At 41.8% G+C, this 23,413-nt stretch overlaps 2 protein-coding genes across 2 annotated transcripts; one reads left to right on the forward strand and one right to left on the reverse strand.

Moving 5' to 3' along the window:
- The first annotated feature begins 17,822 nt into the window (after positions 1-17,822).
- LOC115675387 (probable carotenoid cleavage dioxygenase 4, chloroplastic) lies at positions 17,823-22,208 on the forward strand. Its single transcript, XM_056318504.1, has 3 exons — positions 17,823-18,583; positions 19,990-20,172; positions 21,159-22,208. The coding sequence occupies exons 1-3, from the start codon at positions 17,884-17,886 to the stop codon at positions 22,091-22,093; spliced, it is 1,818 nt and encodes a 605-aa protein (XP_056174479.1). The 5' UTR covers positions 17,823-17,883; the 3' UTR covers positions 22,094-22,208.
- On the reverse strand, positions 20,333-20,802 carry LOC115662440 (membrane steroid-binding protein 2-like). The gene has a single exon (XM_056318503.1). The coding sequence runs from the start codon at positions 20,779-20,781 to the stop codon at positions 20,344-20,346; it is 438 nt and encodes a 145-aa protein (XP_056174478.1). The 5' UTR covers positions 20,782-20,802; the 3' UTR covers positions 20,333-20,343.
- Positions 22,209-23,413: the final 1,205 nt, after the last annotated feature.

Consider the following 23,413-nt stretch of genomic DNA (forward strand, 5'->3'; position numbering starts at 1 on the left):
AAAAATAGAATCCTTGCCATACTTAGACCTAGGCAATCCTAACACAAAATCCATAGAGATATCAACCCAAGGATGCGTTGGGATAGGCAAAGGTGCATACAACCCATGTGGTTTAATCGTAGACTTAGCCTGCTTACATGCGATATATCTCTCGCAAACTCGTGTGACATCTCGTTTCATGTGTGGCAAAAAAAAATGTTCATGCAGCACTTCATAAGTCTTATTGATTCCAAAATGCCCCATTAAACCACCACTATGTGCCTCTCGCACTAACAACTCGCGCAAAGAGCATCTAGGCAAACACAACTTATTTTCACGAAAGAGATATCCATCATGCCTATAAAACTTTTCAAACGCAGCATGCTCACAAGCTTCAAATACTCTTCCAAAATCATCATCGTTAGCGTATAAACCTTTGATATGCTCAAAACCTAGACACTTTGCTCCTAGAGTAGTTAGAATTGCGTACCTTTGAGAAAGTGCATCGGCTACCACATTTTCCTTACCTTTTTTGTACTTGATTACATATGGAAAAGTCTCAATGAACTCCATCCATTTGGCATGTCTTTTGTTCAACTTTTGCTGCCCCCTCAAGTACTTTAAGGTCTCGTGGTCGGTGTAGATCACAAACTCCTTTGGCCACAAGTAATGTTGCCAAGTCTCCAAAGCTCGCACCAAAGCATACATCTTCTTATCGTAAGTCGGATAATTCAATGTCGCTCCGCTTAACTTCTTGAAATACGCTATAGGACGTCCTCCTTGCATCAACACAGCCCAATTCCGTGCAGAAGCATCGCATTCTATCTCAAAAGTAGTCTGAAATTCGGTAAATATAACAAAGGAGCATTAGTCAACTTATCCTTTAACAGTTGAATGAATACTCTCTTGCTCTTCTCCCCATGTGAAACCCACGTGCTTCTTGATAACCTCGGTTAAAGGTGCAACGATGGTGCTGAAATCGTTTACAAATCTACGATAGAAAGCGGCTAAACCATGAAAGCTGCGCACCTCTCCTACTGTCTTAGGTGTCGGCCATTCACGGATTGCTTTCACCTTTTCTTCATCAACTTGTATTCCATCGCACCAACAACATAGCCTAGAAATACTAATTTGTCGGTTACAAAACAACACTTCTTTAGGTTAGCATATAATTGCTTAGCCCTTAAAACCGCAAAAGCAAATTCTCGCGCATGCTCAATATGGTCATCAAGGCTTTGACTATATATCGGGATATCATCAAAATAGACAACTACAAATCGACTAATAAAAGCACGCGAACATGATTCATAAGTCGCATGAAAGTACTAGGTGCATTAGTTAAATCGAATGGCATGACTAACCACTTATATAACCCGTACTTGGTCTTAAATGCAGTTTTCCATTCATCCCCCTCTTTCATCCTAATTTGATGATAACCACTTTTGGATCAATTTTAGTAAATATGCAAGCTCCATGCAATTCATCCAACATGTCATCTAGCCTAGGAATAGGATGTCGATACTTTACCGTTATGTTATTGATTGCTCGGCAATCAACACACATTTGCCAAGACCCATCCTTCTTTGGCACCAACAAAACAGAACAGCACATGGGCTAAGAGACTCTCTCACATATCCTTGCTTTAGTAATTCGCTAATTTGCTTTGAAGTTCTTTTGTCTCTTCAGATTGCTTCGATATGTGGGTCGGTTAGGCAATGGTGCACCGGGAATCAAATCGATTTGATGCTCTATGCCTCGAATCGGTGGTAAACCACCGGGAAGCTCATCGGGAAAGACATCTTCAAATTCCCGCAACAAAGACACGATGGAACTTGGCAAATTCGGGTCAAGTTCGTTCGTAGAAAAACAGTGCCTCCTTGTACAAAAGTACAAGTATCGGTCGGTCCATAATCAAAGCTCTCCTCACTTCGCCCAATTTTACATAGAAATTCTTTTCTCTCTCCTTTTCTCTCGGTTTTTACCACTCTACTCTTATCTTCCTCTCCTTTTACTTGCGTCTCGAGTTTCCACGCGGGCTCGGTTTATCACTTTCTCTCTCTCTCTCTCTCTCTCTCTCTCTCTCTCTCTCTCTCTCTCTCTCTCTCTCTCTCTCTCTCGCCTCACGTTGTAGTTTCAATTGATCTTCATACACCTTAGTAGGCGTCATTGGCACCAATGTGTATGTCTTCGATTCATCACCAATGAATATCGGTTAGTGTACCCGTCATGATGTACCTTTCGATCATCTGCCATGGCCTACCAAGTAAAAGATGCCCCGCTTGCATAGGTATAACATCACACATCACCTCATCCTTATATCGCCCTATCTCAAATGAAACTCGGACTTGCTTCGATACTTTTACTCCACCACTATCATTCAACCACTGCAATCTATATGGTCTTGGATGCTTTGCAGTCTTCAATCCCAACTTCTCCACCAGGGTACAACTTGCTACATTTGAATAACTATCTCCATCAACAATCAAGCTACAAATCTTACCATTCACCAAGCATATTGTATGGAACAAGTTATCGCGTTCTTTGGTGATGCTCCCTCTTTGACTTGAACACTAAGAGAACGCCTAACCACCATCAATTCACCTTTTCGGCATCTCAACATCACTACAATCCTCTAATGGTGGCATGTCATCATCCTCTTCCTCCCTCTCACTTTCGATTCAACATCATTATGTCCAGTCATGATCATCACCCTCCTATTATGGCGATTTACCGGATGACCCCCGCCAAACACTTGAAATATTTAATATCACGAGTCTTAGTATTAGGATTTTCAGTTTTACACGGCCGGATTCGAACCAACTTTGCCATCCTTCTCTTTCTCCTTCAAAGTTTCGGCCTTGGGATTGTTTCCGTTCAATTCGGCTTCTCGTCTCTCTTCCAATTAGACTTCCAATTCGAGCTTGAACCTCCACCACTCTTGTAATTTCGATCCAACTTTAATTGCCACTCAACTTTGATGGCTTTGTCCACTAATTCCTCCAATTCAACATAGTGTTGGGCTCTACCACCCTTGCTATATCTCGGCTCAAACCACACAAAAATCGTGACATTGTGGCCTCACGATCTTCCACCACATTAGCACGGATCATAGCAATCTCAATCTCTTTATGGTATTCTTCCACACTCCTATTGCCTTGTGTGAGATTTTACGACTTATGGAACAAATCTGCGTGGTAATGACTAGGTATAAAGCGCCTCATCATCACGCTTTCATCTCATCCCACGTGTAACGATCTGAATTTTCGATCCTTTTCTGGGATTTAAGAAATGAATGTTTTGGCCAATGCACTTATAGTGAGATCTCACCGGGACCGCGCATTCTCGGGATGCTAACCTTAGGGGTAAGGCCATTACGGGATTGAGTTCGCACGACCAAAGAACTCGACACTGGGTTCGATCTTCGACCGAGATGAATTGACGAGGGAATGTTTTGAGCCAATAGAGACCGGTCTATCGATTGATCGTGTCCGAAGAGAACTAGTGATAGACCTCGCAATTATATGACAACCGAGGTCGTCCCGGGTAGAGTGAACTTAAACGTGATTTGACTTAGTGTCGGTCACGGGTCGAGAGCGCGTAATCCTAATGAGCCACCCGTTAGCAGGAGATAAGCTAAAGTTGCGATTGTTCGATCTTAGTCATTTCTTGGAATTCGGGCCCGGGAATCGAGAATTTTGAAAGTGACAATTTTGAGCGGCCGATGACGTTTTTGGTTTGGCCAACCTTGGGGCCACCCATTTACGCAAAACAATGGATTTCGGTCAGGGACCCGGAAAATGACGATTTTGCCCCTCCGGTCACCGATGGCGATTCTAAAGTCGTTTGAGGTTATTTTTCGAGGCTAGTGTCATTTTGGGGTGGCCACGCATATCGGGAGTCGTTTTGGCCAAAAATTGAAATTTCGACAAAAATTGAAAAAATAATATTATTTTATTCCCGAAACTTTGACGTGGATTTTCGAGGGCTTGCGCGATGAATTTTGCGATTCCGACGCCATATTATGTTGGCCACGCACATATGGAACAGCGTATGTGCGAAAATTGAAATTTCGGTTCGGGATCGGAAAATTACGAAAATGCCCCTAGGCCATTTTTGGACAATTCCGAATTTAGAAAATTTTGGGGTTCTAACCAAGGTGAGTTAACTTAATTCAGGTCTGGTCAACCCTTGGTTAGGGACAAAGGACCATTTACCCCTAAATTATTGGATGAGAAGGAAAGATAGCCATTGGATCAAGGGCAAAATTGTCCAATTGGCCTAGATTGAGACACATGGATTCCACTCACACCAAACTTTGACTCATTTGACCGGACTACTCTCTCTCTCGTGAAGACCATTTAGCCATTTCCACCAAAATTTTCTCTCTTTTCCCGTTTCCATTTACTGCGGTTTACGTTTTGCTCAAACCAGTGCATTCACGCAGGAACGTACCAGGCGGGCTTCTTGGCGCCCACCGCCGTCGCCACAGCACCCTTGGACCTCCCTCTCTGTTCACCCACCACGGCCGGTTTCGGTCGAACAGCCCTACTCTCTCTCTCTCTCTCTCTTTTTTCTCTTCCGTTCTAAGAGTGCACCCCGATGCTTCGCCGGCTCCGTCCAGTTCGTCGACACCCGGCCGTCCGGCCACGTCCATACGTCGCCGTCCGTCCCGGCCAAGTACGGTGTCCGTACGGAGTGGTGCTTCATTCACCGCGTCCGTACGGGGTATCTTCATTCACGCCGTCGTACGTCACCGTCCGCAGCGGCTAGCTCCGGCTCAGCTCTCTTGTCCCGACCCGTTCCGGCCAGATTCTGTCTCGCCTTTTTGGGTAAGTGTCTCCCAAAAACTACCTAGGAGCTCGGGTATTTCTAGACTCGTTTAGGACCCGGTTTAGGCGATTTTGTATTTTTTTATGGGGTACATTCGGGACTAATTTGAGTGACTGATTATTTTGTGGTTGCGAACTAATTAGGCGAAGAATTTTGAGGTTTAGGGAGCTTGGATTAGGGCTGTGATGTTGAGGTTTGATCGGGATTAATTTGTGCGATTAATTATTGGGATTGTGCCTTGAATGGAATTTTGTGCGTGATTGTGCGATTGGTGGTAGTTGGCTGATTTGGGATTGTGTTTCGAGTTGTGTACGTGTGGTTGTATATGTCACGTGTGTGGCCGTGAGGTGTGATGGTGAGGCAGTGTGATTGCGCAATATGTTCGCGTGCCAAGATTGTATATTTGCAAAATGTATGTGAATTGTGAAATGTGCATGCAATATGGAATTGTGTTTGGCCGATGCAGTGCTGGTCGTGCGTAAGTGTGGTTTGAGTGGAACGAGGATATGGAAATGTGGTTTGGTTGGAAAGGTCCGTCTGAGGCATGTACGTTTGCGGGATGATGCCGTCCACGACGAGGTGACGATGCCGGCACGACGGGTGTCGATGCCGGCGTGGTGGAAGACCGTTGGCACGATGCGTTTTACGGGCGCGGTAGAAGGAAAGTGTGTGTAGGATTCCGTCCTGAGGCGTGATCATTTACGCGGGACGATGCCATCCTGACGAGGTGCGATGCCTGGCCTGGACGGGGGTGACGATGCCTGACGAGGTCGAAGGCGTTGGCACGATGCGTTTTATGCGGCGCGGTGGTGGTGGTGGAAAAGTTGAGAATGAGCGGGAATTGGCTTGAGGTGCGAGGTTTGAGAAAGTGACGCGTGGTGTGAGTTGGTGTGCGAGTGTGTTTGTATCGCGCGGTGTGATGCTCTATTATGGGGTAAAAGCGCTAAGCATGGTATGGGACGTGCCCAAGTGAGTTTTGCTCTATAATCGGAACTTGCAGCGCGGCTATGATGTATTTTTGTGGCATATTGGCTGTGTGGTTGACTAACGTGCGGGGACGTGCATGAGGAATTCCGAGGTAGGTTCGTGTGTGATTGTTAGATTGATTGATCGTTGTGTGAGATGCGTGATGCATGCGGCGGTACGTGAGTGCCTACGTGGGGTTTGGGGTTGTACACTTATTGAGATTCGTCTCATAGTTGTATAATCCACAATTTCGACCTGACCTTAGAGCCGGGAAATGCCTCCTCTTTTTGGAAGTTTGGAAAGCCGCCCACGGTGCGGAGGTGGATTCGTTGGCGATGCCCAAGAGATTCCGGAGGATTGAGCCGGATGAATTAGGGCGGAATGGAGAAGGGCGATCCTTAGGTTTTCCCTAGGGTTTTAGAGGTTGTGTGAATCGGGTTGACCCATAGGGAAGTTAAGTTAACCAGGACCTTAATCTTTTGTTATAACGGTGGTGGAGTATGTTCGTGCGTATTTATGTGCACGTAATATGATGTTTGTATGTTTGGTGCTTGTATGAAGATGTTGTTGTTTGATTGTTGTGGTGTTCTACCCCGTTGTCGTCATCTTTCTGTCGGGGTTTTTATTCTCGGTTCCGCATGTGGCTCCGATGTTTGGGTTGGGTCGGCGACGTTCTGGGACGTCGCAACTATTCGACCGCGGCGAGGAATGTCGCGAGCTCGATGGGGGTTCGGAGCGTGACACCACGTTTCTATTGGTCTTTCACCATTGCGTCTCCTGCTAGTCTCAAGTTGATCCCACCAAATTATAGCATAATCAGTGAATTCAACGGCTGCAATTTTTACCTTTTTGACCTCCGAATATCGCTGGCAATCAAATACCATCTCCATCCGTTTCTCCCATTCTAGATACGCATCAGGATCATTCTTTCCTTGGAAAAATGGAATTTTCATCTTGATATTGCCAAGCTCATCATCTGTTCGATGTCTAAATCCTCGGCGTCCGTTTCTCCTCTCAAACCTGCCATCTCGATCATCTTCTATATCGGATACATATGCATCATCAAATTGCCGCTGCCATCTAGGTTGTGCCCTAGGCTCCTCTCGCTGATTTTGTGGCTCTCTCGTGGTGGCTCTCGGTCATCTTCAAGTCTCGTCTCACATCTTGGAACTCGGTTGCTAAGTGCTTCAATTTGTAAACTCAATTGCTGGATGCCTGCTAGAATCTCATCATCCCTTAGATGAGTACGATCCTCCCTTTGATTCACTTCCTTGGCCTGAGCCTGACATTTTTTTTAAACCTGCAAGAAAATGTTAGAGATAAAAGAAATCTCACTAGTCACTCCCTCACGTTTTCCGCTCAAAGTGTTTCACTCCTCTCGTGTTTAACTCAATTTCGGCTTTTTCTTCCCTCAATTAAACTCACACACTCTTGCCTTTTACCTCTCGTTTCCTTCGGCAAGCTCTTTTTCGAGACTTGAATCCAGTCTCACAAGCTCCTCACAACAATCGATAAACCACCAAGCAAGATCAAATTTAGCAATATACCGCTCAACTCAGCAATTCAACAAATTTTCGCTAGATTCGGATTCGGATTCGGATTCAATTTCTGCTACTGAAATTTTTTTTTTCTATTCGGTCCAACTATCAATGATAAAAAAAAATGAGTCGTCCTCTTGAAATTTTTTTTTGAAACTTTTTTTTTTGGCTTTTTTTACGAACTCAAGTACAATATAAAAAAAACAACTAAGACCAAAACCCTAAATCAAAATTGAAATCACAGCAAAAACAAATTCGAACCCTAATTCTATAAACCCTAGTTTTTATAAATCCTAGATTGATGAATGAAAAGGTAAAAAGTAGGATAACTAGACCTTGTAGAACCAGCTTTGATACTTATGATATGAATCGTGCGGAAGATGATTGTTCTACGAAGATCTGTGAGTTACAAATTGCTGACCTCGACCCCCAATCGAACTGTGATTGGTAATCTCGGTATGAACGCGACACTGTTGACGAACTGTGTCAACCAATCCACGCAATAACGCCACGAACAAGAGAATTCGCGATCTTGCTCGATAAGTTGAATTCGATCGCCACAAGGGAGCCTTGATAAGATCTAGTCCTCAAGAGAATTCAAGAAGAAAACTTCTCTATATAAAATTTTGCCTCCTCTTCTTAGAAATCTATAAGCAACCTTATATAGGGTGCTAACCTAATCCTAACCCCACTAGGATTAAAATTACAAAAATAACCTTAATTACTAAAAATTCGTCCAAAAATGGAAAAAGGCTTAAAAGTTCAACTAAACGACTCCAAATCGCTAAAAAACGTCCCGATAGGAGAACTGTAGTAGGAGATACATTTAGCTCTTGATGACCTCTGCATTCGTTGAAAGGCATTCAGAAGTTATTTTAAGAGTAATAAAAACCTTGATCGAGCTTGCCGAAGGCCAGAGTTAAGAATTAAGTGTTCAAATAAAGAGTCATGTGATGACCCTTCTTGCAGAGATCGGTGTAAAAAGAAAAAGCACTTCAAACGCTTCTCCCTCGGTCTAAGAAGAAAATGCAAATGACGCTTCTTGAGAAAAAGACGCTCTAAACGAGACCAGTCCGAAGACGTAAGAAATCCGACCATGTTACATATGTAACAAAAAAAGCCACTTTGCGAAGAATTGTCCAAAGGCCCAGAGAAGAAGTTCTCATTTTAATCCAGGAGCTTAAAAAAGAAACTGGAATTTCTCTTCAAGATGATAATGTTGAATCCGTCTTCTCTTTAGATGATAAACCAACAATGCACACTATATACACAATCTAGAGATGGTCCCAGTCCAGTAACACTAAAGACTCATATGAAGAAGTAGAAAAGAGAGTTTACTCCTTTTCTTCCGAAAATCCAAAACCTCTCACGATCCAAGATCTTTGTGCATACACTCCTTCCACCCTTCCACATTTTCCCATCAAAATCTATCTTTCCAAGTATGCTAAACTTATTTCTCTTATAGCCCTTATAGATACTGGAGCCAGTGCTTCGATGCTTGACGCCAAAATTCTTCCAGAAGAATACTGGAATCTATACACCTGGCATTTTAATTCTGCTTCTGGAGATACTTTTATCACAAGAGTCCAAAGCAAACCCACTATCCTTCAGTTCTTCCCACAATGTACTCTCACCACTAAAATCCTTGGTTCCAACTCACCAGATAAAGATATCATCATTGGATGGGACATCCTAACCCAGATTCCCAAACTTAGAATTTTGTCTAATGGACTCATGTTCAAAGGACAATTCAAAGAGTTTGTGAACATCCAACAATTTTTTTCCATCCAAATGAATATACTAGATTCTATTATGTAAACCCTTCTTGGTGCATGTACAGAATCTCATTCAGAATTTGTCCTCAAATGCCCAAACCCTTTATGGAAAAATCCTGACTTTTTCATCCATCTGCCTTTTAAGAAAAATGAAGATATCAACCCCACTAAAGCAACTCATTCAGGGATGAATCCAACCCATTTGATCTTGGCACAGAAGGAATGTTCAGACTTACTCCATCAAGGATTAATCGAGCCATCTGACTCTTAATGGTCTTTTGAAGCATTTTACGTGAATAAACGTTCTAAGCAGAACAGAGAAAAAATGAGACTGGTCATCAATTACCAACCTCTCAATCAATTCGTCCAAGACGATAAATTTCTATTACCCCATCGGAACTCGTTATTCTCCGGTCTAACTCAGGCTAAGGTCTATTCCAAATTTGACCTTAAAGCCGGATTCTGGCAATTGGCAATTCATCAAGATGATAGGCACAAGACTTGATTTTGCATCCACAATCAATATTTTCAGTGGACAATACTCCCCTTTGATCTTAAAACTGCTCATTCATTGTTCCAAAAGGCTATGTGTAGAATCTTCCAGCCTATTTTGGCCAATGCCCAAATTTACATTGATGATATCCTCCTCTATAATCCTAATAAGGATTCTCATTGTAAACTGCTAGGCCAATTTGCTGAATTGGTCCAAAAATATGGCATCGTGCTATCCTTGAAAAAGATGATTATTGCCCAGCGAGAAATTGAATTTCTCGGAATGCATATTAAGGATGTGACATATTATCCTAGTCCTCATATTGTTGAATAATTGCATAAATTTCTTGATGAGAATCTTTCTCTCAAACAGATTCAACAGTTTCTTAGGATAGTCAATTATCTTAAAGATTTCATTCACAAAATCACCAAATTAGTGAGTCTGCTGTTGTAGATGCTAAAAAAGAATGTCCCTCCATGGAAACCTCAGCAAACTAAATTAGTCAAACGTCTCAAAGAAGTTTTGCAATATCTTCCTCCTCTACAAATCCCTTCTACTGGGAAGAGAATTTTATAGACAGATGCTAGTGATGAGTATTGGGCTGCTATTTTTTTCGAAAAAATTAATGGAAAGCGTAAAATCTGTGAACACAAAAGTGGAAGATTTACGCAAAGTGAGATGCATTATCATTCTACTTTCAAGGAAATCTTGGCGGTAAGGTATGGCATCAAGAAGTTTGAATTTCATCTTCTTGGACATCACTTTCTAGTTGAACTAGATATGCCCTCTTTCTTCCAAATGCTGAAGTTCAAACAGAAGCAAATTCTTCATCCTCAACTCCTCAGATGGGCATAATGGTTTTCAAAGTATTCCTTTAAAACCAGGCATATAGTTAAAAAGAAGAATGTGCTTGTTGATTTCTTATCACGGCCAAAAGAATTTGTTGCATCAATTACATCCATAAATATGTATGTATCACGAAATCCGTTCGATGGATTCAAACCCATCAAGATGAAACCCTCTTAGCCAAGCAGGCAGTACCTACCGAAAGTTCCTACATACATCCAAGACAACACCCTTTTTGAAAATTTGTCGTCACTAATGTGGAAATATCAACTGCTGATTTTTAGCAGGTACAGAGGATGAAGTCTTAGACTTAGTGGACTATATCCAGATTATTCTTTCAGCCATCTTATCTCTCTCAATCTTGAAGATGAGTTCCCAGAAGAATTCAAGTGGTTTTATTGGTATATGTTCAATCTTTATACCATAGCCATTAAATTTCCAACAACCATAATTATTTTCATTATTAACAAAATTCTCTCGGGAGAAAAGAAGTTTAACCATTTGGGGATATGCTTAATTGGTTCAAACCATTATGAGCTTGGAAATGCATGTTTCAGAAACAATTTAGAGCCTATCGACCCAATCCGGAATTGCATACAACAGTCATGTTTCATAGGCCATGATTTTTTATTCATCCAAATGGAGACGTGAGCAAAACTCTATGTGATGTAGGGGTAGCTACATAAAAGCCTCAGCAAATTCCAAAAAAGTTCTTCAAAACCCTTCCATGCAAAATATCGGCACTTCCTCAGGAATATAGAGAACTCTATAGACTTTTATGCCAATACAACCAAGTGATACCACTAGAGGTATGACCAATAAGTTCTTCCAGTGCATCTTGGGATACTCTGGCTGATCATAGGTATCAAAAAGTAATTGACATTGTGCTAGGACAATATTATGGCATATATATGCAAGCTGATATGGATGATGTTGTTGCCTCATTCTCATCTTAAGAGGCCTCGTCCTCATCCAAGCCCCTCAGTCACAGGATACATGGGGAGGATCATTATCGTAAAACCCGTATGACTACATTGAGTTCCAACTTGCACTCAGTCTAAGTCTTGACAGAAACAGTCCGTCACTGCAATTAGAAAACTTTCCCCAACCAGCTATTCGATCATGTTCCGCTGATACCGCCTCAAGTTTTGTAGACATTCCTGGTACTTCCTATGAATCTTCACAAAAAAGACAAAAGCCTTTAGAACTTCATGAAGATATGGACCTAGAGATCGCAGAAGTGGAAAGACTCCTTAGAGAATACAGGAGACAAAAGGAAGAAGGTAGTTTGGACAGCTCTGATGACGATAATACCGAAGAACCAATTCATAAATATGACCTCTAAAGGCGTACCAAATGGGGTTGAAAAATGCCTTGTTGTCGGGAAGTTACTATAACAAAGTATTGTAGCAAATGCACTGTTCATCACTGTAATAGTCACTGTTCATAATTGTTCACCACTGTAGCAGTACTGTAGCAGCACTGTTGTAAGAAGAAAAACGTGCAAACAAGAAGAAAAACTATCGGTCAAGAGTGTATTATGAATCTGTCAGTTGTCAAAGTCTTTGTTATCGTCTGTCAGTAGTCGGTCAGAGAGTGTCAAATTATTGGTGATTTCCAAAGTAGCACTGTAGCAGCACTGTAGCAGCACTATAGTAAGAAGAAAAACATGCAAACAAGAAGAAAAACTGTCAGTCAAGAGTGTATTATGAGTCTGTCAGTCGTCTGTCAGTTGTTAAAATCTTTGTTATCGTCTATCAGTAGTCGGTCGGAGAGTATCAAATTATTGGTAATTTCCAGAACTTCACCAATATCACCAATAATTAGTTATTTGTCTACTTTTGTGCCTATGTAAGGCAATGCTTGTAAAGTTTGGAAGCAAGATTTGCTCTCCATAAAAGCCTTAAGAAATAAAACTTATATGCATTATGAGTCCCTAAATCTTTGCTTATACCTTACTGCCTGGTATAATTCTTCAAACAAACATAAGTGTGCTGATTAGTCTTGGTAGTATGCTCTGTACTTGCTATGATATGGAACCCGTGCTACTATAAAGCAGTTCTAAGATGCTAATCAAAATTCGAAGAGGGTTTGGTGGCTAAAAGACCCCTTCTATAAAGGCTTGAAGAGTCGTGTGTGGAATAGTATATTTATCACAAGCCTTGTCTTCGTTTTCCTTGATTGGCATCTTAGCACCCCTTTATGGATGGGAGAGGGGTGGACGTCGAACTCGGAGGAAGGGGAGATGGGTTTTTTGAGCAAAAGGGACCGAAGGCACGTAGGTTGACGCCATTATTGTAGAGAGCGAGCTAAAGAAGTCCACGTGGAGTGGTCTTTTAATAAAAATTGCCAACTCATATTAAATTTTTTAATATAAATGCCACGTGATATTTTTTGCTGGAAATTCTCACCGGAAACACGTAAGTGATAGTTTATTCTCCGATTTGACACTTAAGTGGGCTAGTGAAAACTTTTGACACTAAAGTGAGTGTCGTACGTAACTGTTGGTACTTCTAGTGTCCTTCTACCTCTATAAAGTATCGAAAGCTCTCTGAGAGTATGTGAAACAAACAATTTCTTGTTGCTGGAATGTGTCCACCTAGTTTGTTTAGGAAAAAAAAGAGATTCCAATAGCTGACACTAGCAAGGAACAGTCCAAAATTGTATCTCAGAAATTGTTTTCCGACTTTTCTGTATTTAAATGATGGAAAACTAATCGATTTATGGAAAGCGTTTTCCATAAACTTAAAACAAGCTTAAATTAGAGGAAAATGACTTCCTTTTCTGGCAAAAATGAAATCATTTTCCCTAAACCACCAAACAAATGAAAACTAAAATTTTCTCAAATTTTCTTTTGATTCAATCAATGAGCCCAATGACACATAAAATCGGAAGTCTATAAAGAGAATAATGCGGGGGCACATACGACATGTTTTCCACATAAGGGGATCACAAAAAAAAATCATAAATCTATTGTTTTTGTGTTAATTTAATCCTAAATTTTTCAACATGGCAAATTTAATCCTAAACCTTTCAAGTGTACCAATTTAGTCCTAAACCTTTTGACAATTTGCCAATTTAGTCATTTTAGCTAATTTTTGTCATAAATAACTGACGTAGCGGTTTAGTCAGGGTCATTCATCCTACGTGGTACGCGACCGACTCAAATGTGAACAATTTTTGCAAATCTTTTATAAAATTTTCTGGGCATTTTCTTTTTTTCTTTTCTTTTCTTTTCTTTTTCCCTTTTTACCCAAATTCCCTCCACCGGCCTCAAGCGACAGTCGCCTCACCTAGCAAGGATCAAGCCTTGTCGACCATTAGCGAGGCTTGACCTTGCCGGATTTGGTGAGGTTGAGCCTCGTCTAGCTACTAGCGAGGCTCCACCTCGCAAGAAAAAGAGAAAAATGAAATTAAAAAAATCAAAAAATGTAAAATATTGTCCACATCCGCATTGACCGTCCTACGTGGCACAGTCAATTAACTAGAATGACTAAATTGGAAAATTGTCAAAATATTTAGGACTAAATTTGTTAAATTAAATTATTTAAGACTGAATTGGTATAAATGCAATATGCTTAGGATTTTTTGGATAATTTTCCCCACATGGGAAGCTGCTCCCAATCCATGCGTAAAGAAACCTCTCATCACCAACATACAGTCTCATTTGAGCCCCTCATAAATCGACATTTACATTACTAAAACGTGAACTATGATGAGTTATGCGTGTTCAATGTTCATGAACACTTTAAAATCCTTCCTAAAAATGGCACATATAGTTCATAAACTATGGCTCAATGTGCAATGTTATACTTAAATTTTTAATTCGTTCAATGTGATCCTTGAACTATTTTAAATGCTCGATTTAGTCCCTATACCTTCGATTTGTTCAATCTAATCCCTCAACTTCCAATAGAAAAAGTTAAAGAGTTCTCACAATTACACCATTGACCGAATTTTAGGATATTCTTTCACTTCAATCTAAATTTTAAATCAACAAAAAAGATAACTTTCTTTTTTATTACTTCTTTTTTTTTCTTTTTGGCCTCTATAAAAAAAATATTACCATAGTTCCATTTAAGTATATTTTAGCTTACGATCTCTATTCGGATTGCTATTCTTGCTATTTTAGTTTTCAAATTTATAAATTTAACTTAATATAATTAACATGGGAGGCATAACATTTTCTTGATGATCTAGTGGCACGCAAGAGGATAGGGCCTCCACTCACAATCTCTAAGAAAACCCGAAACAAAAAAATTGAAAATTTTATCTATCTAAAAAATTATAAACAAAATTTAGATTAATATAAGTAAGAGAACGTAAATCAATATCGTTACTAAACCTTCTTATAAAAACACTTATTTTTAATATAAAAGAACATGAGCCCCATAAAACTCTAATTGAGGTTATTTTTTTACTATTATAGAGATCATAAGTATATATACTTAAATGGAACTATGACAATATTTATAAAGACCAAAAGGTAAAATGGTAACAAAAAGATAGAATGTTTTTTTTTGGTTGATTTAGGAAATTGATTGAAATGAAAAGATATTCTAAAATTTGGGCAATAGCATAATTATGAAGATTTTTTAATAGTACCGAAGGACTTATTTGACTTTATTATGGAAAGTTGAGGGGTTATATTGAATAAATTGAAAGTTTAGGGACTAGAATGAACATTTATGAATAATTAAAGGATCACATTAGATAAATTAAAAGTCCAAAGATGATACTACAAATTAGGTCAAAATTTAAAAACTATTTATGTTATTTTTCCAAATGCGTAGCCGTGTTCCTTGTGACCCCATCCATCTAATCCAAGGCTTGCCAATTCCATCCTTTTTCTACCGTCTTTTTTGACTTTCACCTAGCGATTAGGAGATATTGAATACGTTTCGTTGAAATGTTGGTTTAAAAGTTGATGTGAAAGACTTTCGTCTCGTGTTGCCCACAACTTAGTCGTTAATTGTCATTTTTAGTTAGCTGCGTCATTTGATAATATTCGATTTCACAGGTTGAACTTCGCATCTTTGGTGTCCACATTCTAGTTGAATATTAATCACGTGAGAAAAAAAGAACTTGGGCGCATTTGGTAACATTTCTATTTTTATATTCTTTTGTTTTCTGGAACAGAAAAACAACAGAAATTCGTTTATATACGTCAATTAATTTTTTTATTTCCCAAGAATAGAAAAGTGGCCAGTGAATAGATTTGGAACAGAAACAAGAAGTAAAAAAAAAATCTACTTTTCTGTTCCTAAGAACAAGAAGAAAAACAATGTCAGTTTAGAGATACAAATTCATATACCATTAAATCCCAAAACCCCAAACCCTAAAACCCAAAATCCTAAAACCCGAACCCCAAAACCCAAAACTCGAAACCCTAAAACCCAAACCCCCAACTCCTAAACCCCAAAACCCTAAACCCAAAACTCAAAAATCGAAACCCTAAATCCTAAAACTCTAAACCCCAAAACCCAAATCCTAAAACCCGAAATCATAAAACCCTAAAACCTAATACCCGAAATCCCAAAATCCAAATCCTAAAATCCAAAAACCCAAACGCCAAACCCCGAACCCCAAAACCCAAATCCCAAACCCGAAACCCCAAAACCTCAAAACCCTAAATCCTAGATCCCAATCCCAAACCCAAATCCCAAAACCCTAAAACCCAAAACCCTGCCGTTAAACCAAAAATTGAAACCCTAAATCCAAAAACTTTAAACCCCAAACCTTAAAACCCTAAAACCTAATACCCCAAACCCCAAACCCTAAAAACCTAAACCATAAATTCTAAATCCTAAACTCCAATTTTCTCGACCACCACCCGGTATTTGCTTTGTCCATAAGGAGTAATTTTCTTTATGATTGTGTTAAGGTCATCCAATTCTATATTATAATATATTTTGATTATATTTTTAGTCTAGTTTTATCCAAATATGAATTGTTGGGTGCGCATAATAACTATTTTGTTTCTCTGTTTTTCTATTTTTCTGTTCATAGGAACAGATTTGAAATAGAAATCCGTTTGGTAACGCAATTTCATTTTTTTATTTCTGGAACAAATTTCTACTCCAAAAATAGGTTTGGAATAAAAATCAGAAGTAAATTTTTTTACTTTTTAATTTCTGGAACAGAAATGAGAAATAAAAACTCTTCTCATCACTTAGTCTCACTAGTAACCAGCCGCCCACCTGCCACCCCACCGTCGCCGGCCATCGTCCTTCGCCGCCTGCCGGCCGTCGTTCATCGCCGTCCGCCGCCATCCTCCACCGTCGGCCACCTTCCGCCATCTACCTTCCTTCGCTGCCTAACGCCGGCCACCTCCCACCGTCGGCCACCGCTGGCCGCCTCCCACTGTTGACCTCCGCCGACGGCCTCTGGCCGTCCTCCGCCGCCCAACACCGGCCACCTCTCACCGCCACCCAACATCGCCCACCTCATGCCGCCACCCAACATCGCCCACCTCCCCCCGCCGCCCACTCACCGGCGGCCTCCCATCGTCGTCCTCCACCGTCGGCCGCCTCCTGTCGCCATCCTCCGTCGCTGGCCTCCTATCATCATCCTCCACCGTCGGCCGCCTCTCGTCGCCATCCTCCGCCGCCTCTTGTCGCCATCCTCCACCGCCCAATGCCGGCCGCCTCCCGCCACCGCCCGCCGTCCACTGCATCCCGCTCGCCGACCACTTGGAAGAGAGAAATTTTGTGTCGTTATCAAATAATAAATAAAAATTTTGTGTCTTTATCAAACGCATATTTTGGCTTAGAAACTCGTCAATGGAATAGAAATAGCAAAATCAATTTCTAGCCAGAAATTGATTTCTGGAACAGAATGATTATCATTTGTGCTAAGTCTTCACTGACATTTTTATAATTAAATGAAAAAAATTGGGAATAGAAATTTTTAGGATTGTACCAAATGCATTTATGTTTTTTTTTCTATTTTGGGAATAGAAATTTTGTACAGTTACCAAATACTATCTTTTGTTCAGAAACTCGTTTATGGAATAGAAATAGAATTCAGAAACTCGTTTATGGAATAGAAATAAAAAAAACTATTTCTAAACATAAATTATTTTTGGGAACATAAATGTTATCATACACACTCTTACTTGTCGAGCTGGAGAGTAACGTAAGGGGAACCCTAAAGATATTTCCCGAGGTGAAGTTGATTGGCTAGGTCCACATCTTTTTGTAACCAAGTCGTGCTTGCTTTTTGATTTTTTGCCAACATCACGTGACGTCTCTACTGGCAAGTTTCCCTCTTTTTTCTCCCTTCTTTTTTCTCCAATGGAAAACTGCACCACGGTATGTTTCACATGCCCCTTACAGATAGCTCTCTCTCTCTCTCTCTCTCTCTCTCTCTCTCTCTCTCTCTCCATAAGTAACTTCAACCTTTTTGATTTCTTTCCTTAGCTCTCTCTTGTTCTTGGTTCTCAACTTCATTAGAAATGGATGGTTTGCCTTCCTCCGTCCTAGGAGACATTCCAAAACATCAGCTGATCACCAAAACATTGCCCATGTCAAGCGTGAGATTACCACCAGCGCCGTCATGGTCGTCGTCTGGTCCTCATGTCGGCACCACTTCCTCCACAACTAGAGGAAAACCAATAGCCTCAAAGTCCCATGTTCCTTCACCAACATCAATTTTAGAGCCAGTGATGGCCATTAAGTCTCTCTTGGCTTCACTTGCAAGCAAGAAGGGAGAGAGTCTCTCTTTGCCGACACTGATGTTTAAAGCACTAGATGATATCATAATAGACTTCCTGGACCCTCCTATCAAGCCGTCGCTCGACCCGAGAACCGTGCTCTCTGGAAACTTTGCACCGGTCGATGAGCTCCCTCCAACCGAGTGTGAAGTGTTGGAGGGCTCGCTACCACAGTGCCTTGATGGCGCGTACATCCGCAATGGCCCGAACCCACAGTTCGTTCCCCGTGGGGCCTATCATCTCTTCGACGGCGATGGCATGCTTCATTCCATTCGGATCTCTCGAGGTCGAGCCACGTTCTGTAGCCGCTATGTCAAGACGAACAAGTACACCGTCGAGCACAATCTGGGCTCTCCTGTGTTCCCCAATATCTTCTCGGGCTTCAGCGGTGGAATGGCCTCGGCAGCTCGTACTGCTCTCTTTTTAGCAAGAGTGCTCACCAGTCAGTGAGACATTATTGATGTGAAACGTATATCCCTAATTGCTTGAAGTCGAGGCTGCACTAACGTAGTCTCCCCTACATCGAAAATAAATTTTTTGGATTGATTTGCCTAACACGTATTGTAGACAGTCAAACGATGGACAATCCACTCAAATAGACTCAGGGTATGTTACTTGTACACAATCACTGCAATTAACCGAGGGCACACATACCACACACATTAGGTTTCGGATTTTTTTAATAATTTTCCTACTTATTGCAATTGTGCAAATTCGGTTCTACACCTTATTTTACCAATTGAGTCCTAAACCTTTTGAATTTGCACCAATTCAATCTATCCGGTCAGTTTTGGCCGAAAATCTCGGACATGAATGTCAGTCATCCTACGTGGCATAACCGGCACTAATGTGGATAAATTTTAATAATATTTTTCGAATTATTTTTTTTTCTTTTCTTTTTCCTTTCTTTCTCTTTCTTTTTTTTCCTTCACTTCCTTCTTCCTCCGGCTAGTCGCCGGTCCTTGGCGACTAGCTAGAGGCAACTTGCTGGCCTCTGGCGAAGCTTGCCCACCCGTGGTGAGGCTCAATCCTCAACAGATCTTGCGAGTTCGAGCCTCGCTCAATGACGGCGAGGGGCCAAGGCAAGCCTCACCAAAGAAAGTGCATTGCTGGGCCTTGCTCACGATGATAGGAGGTTGAACCGATGGTTGTTGAGTGTTGGAAAACTTGGAGTGGCGGGGCTATATTGATGCTCGACTGGAACGACGAGAGTCATGGCAATAGGGACCTCGAGATGGACTAGATAAGGGACATCGGCATTGGTGTCGTTGGGGCAGCGATGGTAAGGGCTGATCTAGGGCGACTGAGATTTGGTGAGGCTCAACCTTGCTGTCGTTGGGCAGGGTGAGCCTCGCCTAGCCACTAGTGAGGTTGACCTCGCCCAGAGACGGCAAGGTTGAGCCTTGCTAAGGGCTTGTGAGGCTTGCCCTTGCTAGTGGGCAGTGAGAGCGAGCTTCGCCAGAGGCCGGCTAGGTCGATCGGCTGGAGGAAGAAGAAAGGGAATAAAAAAAAAGAAAGAGAAAAAAAAAGGAAAAAGAAAAGAAAAATAAATAATTCAAAAACATATTAAAATATTAATAAAAATTATACATGTCAGCACCGGCCATATCACGTAGGACAGTCAGTGTCCATGCTGACCAAAATTAGTCGAGTGGACTGAATTGGCATAAATGTTAAAGGTTGAGAAACCAATTGAAAAAAAAAAAGTATATAACTGAATTGACACAATTGCAATAAGTTTATGACTTTTTTGATAATTAGAAAGTGCGGGTTATTCCAAAAAAATATCCTTACTATGTATATGGTTCTGTGCTTGATCTGAATGACTTGCCTAGCACACTTTTGCAGGTCAATTCAATCCCTTCAATGGCATTGGTCAAGCAAACACTGGCTTGGCCTTCTTCGGCAACGGCCTCTACCCGCTCGCCGAGTATGACCTCCCTTATTCAATGCGCTTGACGCCGGACGGCGACATCGAGACGCTCGGCCGGCACAACTTTGAGGGCATGCTTTCCATGAGCATGACTGCCCTTTTTTATGATATGATTTAGATGTGTATTTGTTAGGATAGGGTCGGGCCGGGCTTTTTTGACCTGGTACCAAATATAACCCTAGCCCCCCCTCTCTCTCCCTTTCGCTCTCTTCTCTCTCTGCGTCGAGACTCACTTCCCTGGTGAGCTCCATCTCCCGGTTGAGTAAAGTTCATCCCGACGCAGCGACGATCCGATCCGGCAACCCACGGCCGCCGCAGGCAAAACGACCGGAACCGCGCGACGAGCGCGTAACGATTTCATCCAACGCGGCCCAAAAACAAGGGGGCCCGGCGGCGTACCTGCTCTGGGAGACGTCGTAGATCTGCCCCTTGATGGCCATCAGGAGTGGCTTCTTGCGGTCGGCGCCATCGTACTGCCGGAGCTCCTCCTCGGAGATCTCGCCGAGCTGGACGGGCGGGGGTAGGGGCTGCATCTGCTCCTGGAAGTCCCGCGGCCGCTGGTGGTGGTCGGAGGACGAACCGAAGAGGCCGGACACGACGTAGTAGACGGCGAGGCTGAGGGCGACGACGGTGAAGAAGGCCGCCGGAGAGAGGTCGGTGTAGGCGACGATGGAGCCCTTGAGGGTCTCCCACAGCTGCAGCGCCATCGCCGACGTGCTTCGGAAGAGAGAGAAGGGAGAGAAGGTCGCCGGAGAGAGGCCGGTGTAGGACCGCGACCCCAGCGGGGTGGCCAATGCGGACCCCCCGCCGTCGCCAAGGTGGGTTTCTTCCAAGATTAATTTCTTGATGAGATCTTACGTAAATGCAAAGAGAGAGAAACAGAGGAGGAGGAGGAGGAGGCACAGAACAAGCTGCAGAAAAGAAACCCTAAACCCGACCCGGACTAACCCGACCCGACCCTATTCTTGGAGTATATATGTTGAACAGGGTCTTGGGTCGGGTCGGGTCAAGCGAGATGAGATTTCGGGTCAGGTCGGGTATCTGAAAGCCCGACCCGATCCGACCCAACCCATTGACACCCCTAATCCCAAGGTAGACAGGGAAACTGGCGAAGCCTACGCGTACAAGTATAACCCGTTCTTCCCTCCGTTTCTGGCCGTCTTCAAGTTTGACGGGGACGGAGTGAAACATCCCGACGTGCCAGTCCTCTCCCTCTCCTGCCCGCCGTTCCTCCACGACTTCGCCATCACGAGGAAGTATGCTGTGTTCCCCGACAACCAGATGGGAGTGAACCGCAAGGGAGTGGTGTTGGGAGGATCCATAGTCGGCCTGAACCCGAGGAAAGTGCCGAGGATCGGGATCGTCCGGCGAGACGTGGAAAGCGGGTCCGAGATGAGGTGGTTCGATGTGCCGGGCTGCAATATCATGCACATTGTGAACGCATGGGATGAAGAAGATGATGATGGCAATGATGTGGTGGTGATGGTGGCACCAAACATAATGTCAGCTGAACATTTTTTGGAGAGGATGGACCTTGTCCATGGCTTAATGGAAAAGATTACGATCGACCTCAAGGACGGAAGGGTGTCGAGGCGACCAATTTCGGCTATGAATTTGGATCTTTCGGTGATAAATCCTGCATATATTGGGAAATATAGTAGATATGTATATGCAGGCGTTGCTGATCCAATGCCGAAGGTGTCCGGGGTGGTAAAGCTGGATCTGGCGAAACGAGAGGGTACCGGCGAATGCGTGGTGGCTAGCCGGAATTATGGGCCAGGTTGCTACGGAGGCGAGCCGTTCTTCGTGGCAAGGGATCCTGAATGTCCAGAGGGCAAGGAGGACGATGGGTATATCATGTCCTATGTCCACGACGAGAAAGCTAATGAGTCAAGGTTCTTGGTGATGGATGCCGAGTCGCCGGATCTCGATGTCGTGGCCGTAGTGAAGCTACCCCAGCGCGTTCCTTATGGCTTCCATGGAATTTTCGTCCGGGATAGGGACCTAAATAAGCTCTAGGATTGTTACTAACTTGAAGGATTTAGTTTGACGTGGCATTATCGTGAGCGAAGAAGATAGTTACATGATAATGTGACATTCCTTGTATTTTTCTTAGTCGCACCAATTGATGGTATCGTAGATATAGGGGAAAATAACAGCACAAACAGTCCCTGAACTTTAACCTAATGTGTAATTGGATCCCTGAATTTTTAATTTATTCAATGTAGTCCCTGAACTTTTAATTTGTTCAATGTCATCCCTGAACTTTTGGTACATATTCAATTTAGTCCCTAAACTATAAGAAAATGTTCAATTTAGTCCTTCCATCAATTCAACTTCAGGGACTATATTAAACTTTTTCATATAGTTTAGGGACTACATTGAACATGTATCAAAAGTCGATGGAAGATATTGAGCAAATTAAAAGTTGAGGGATTACATTAAATATTGAGCTAAAGTTCAGAGAATACATTGAACAAATTAAAAATTCATGAATCAAATTGCATATTTGACCAAAATTTAGATACTGTTTATGTCGTTATCCCTAGATATGGAGAATCAAACCAAGGGATTTAGAAGTGTTCTTGCACATTAGACTGATTTTGAACTAGGAAATATTTTTGAAATTTCGATTATCAAGTATTCTCTTTTTGTTTATAAAATAAAAAAGAAAAATAATGGGGACTTAATAATAACTGGATTAAGTATTCGGTAACGGAACATTGGTTGCTTTATAATCAAACATGAATGAATTGTTCACGCAAGGCATTGCCTTTCGACGCTTTGGCAATGAAAGGAAAAGATCAGCACAATCCACAATGTACAAGGTGCAGGTAAAAAAATAAAAATTGAAAAATGCACTTTGCCATTTTTAGAAATAAACTATTCGTTCTAGAATTTTTCTTGAACTAATATTCTTTCAAATTAATTATGATTAAATAGATCGAAACATTTTACCAAAAATAAGAGATCCGGATGATTTTCATTACGTGAATAGCAATCGTCACCGGACCGCCTTATTTTAGAAAAAAATTAGCTTTTTTAAGGAAGTTTTTAACTAGTGTACTGTAAATTATTGTGATTAATGAAAAAAGGGATTAGAAAGCGTGGTTAAGTGGAATTAATTTGTTATTCATCTGTTCACATAATCTTGAGAAATTAAGCTTGAAAGTAACATTACAATTAAGTTGCTGTGGTATTTTAACTATTTTGTTAAAAGGTGTAGAACTAAATTAGTTAAATTGAAAAGTTAAGAACTAAATTGACCGTTGTTCGATAAGTTTAGGAATGATTAAACAATTATCTCGTAAAAGGTATAGAGAGAACTTAGTCGTGCTC

Source organism: Syzygium oleosum, unplaced genomic scaffold, assembly GCF_021117445.2.
Source record: "Syzygium oleosum isolate NSW1041296 unplaced genomic scaffold, Sole_v2.1 Sole_v2.15, whole genome shotgun sequence".
NCBI classification, from domain to species: Eukaryota; Viridiplantae; Streptophyta; class Magnoliopsida; order Myrtales; family Myrtaceae; genus Syzygium; species Syzygium oleosum.

Coding starts and splice junctions, on each gene's coding strand:
- LOC115675387 (XM_056318504.1), top strand. CDS start 17,884: ATGGATGGTTTGCCTTCCTCCGTCCTAGGAGACATTCCAAAACATCAG. Junction 18,584..19,989: donor TTTAGCAAGAGTGCTCACCA/GTCAGTGAGACA, acceptor ACACTTTTGCAG/GTCAATTCAATCCCTTCAAT. Junction 20,173..21,158: donor TTCCATGAGCATGACTGCCC/TTTTTTATGATA, acceptor TTGACACCCCTA/ATCCCAAGGTAGACAGGGAA.
- LOC115662440 (XM_056318503.1), bottom strand. CDS start 20,781: ATGGCGCTGCAGCTGTGGGAGACCCTCAAGGGCTCCATCGTCGCCTAC.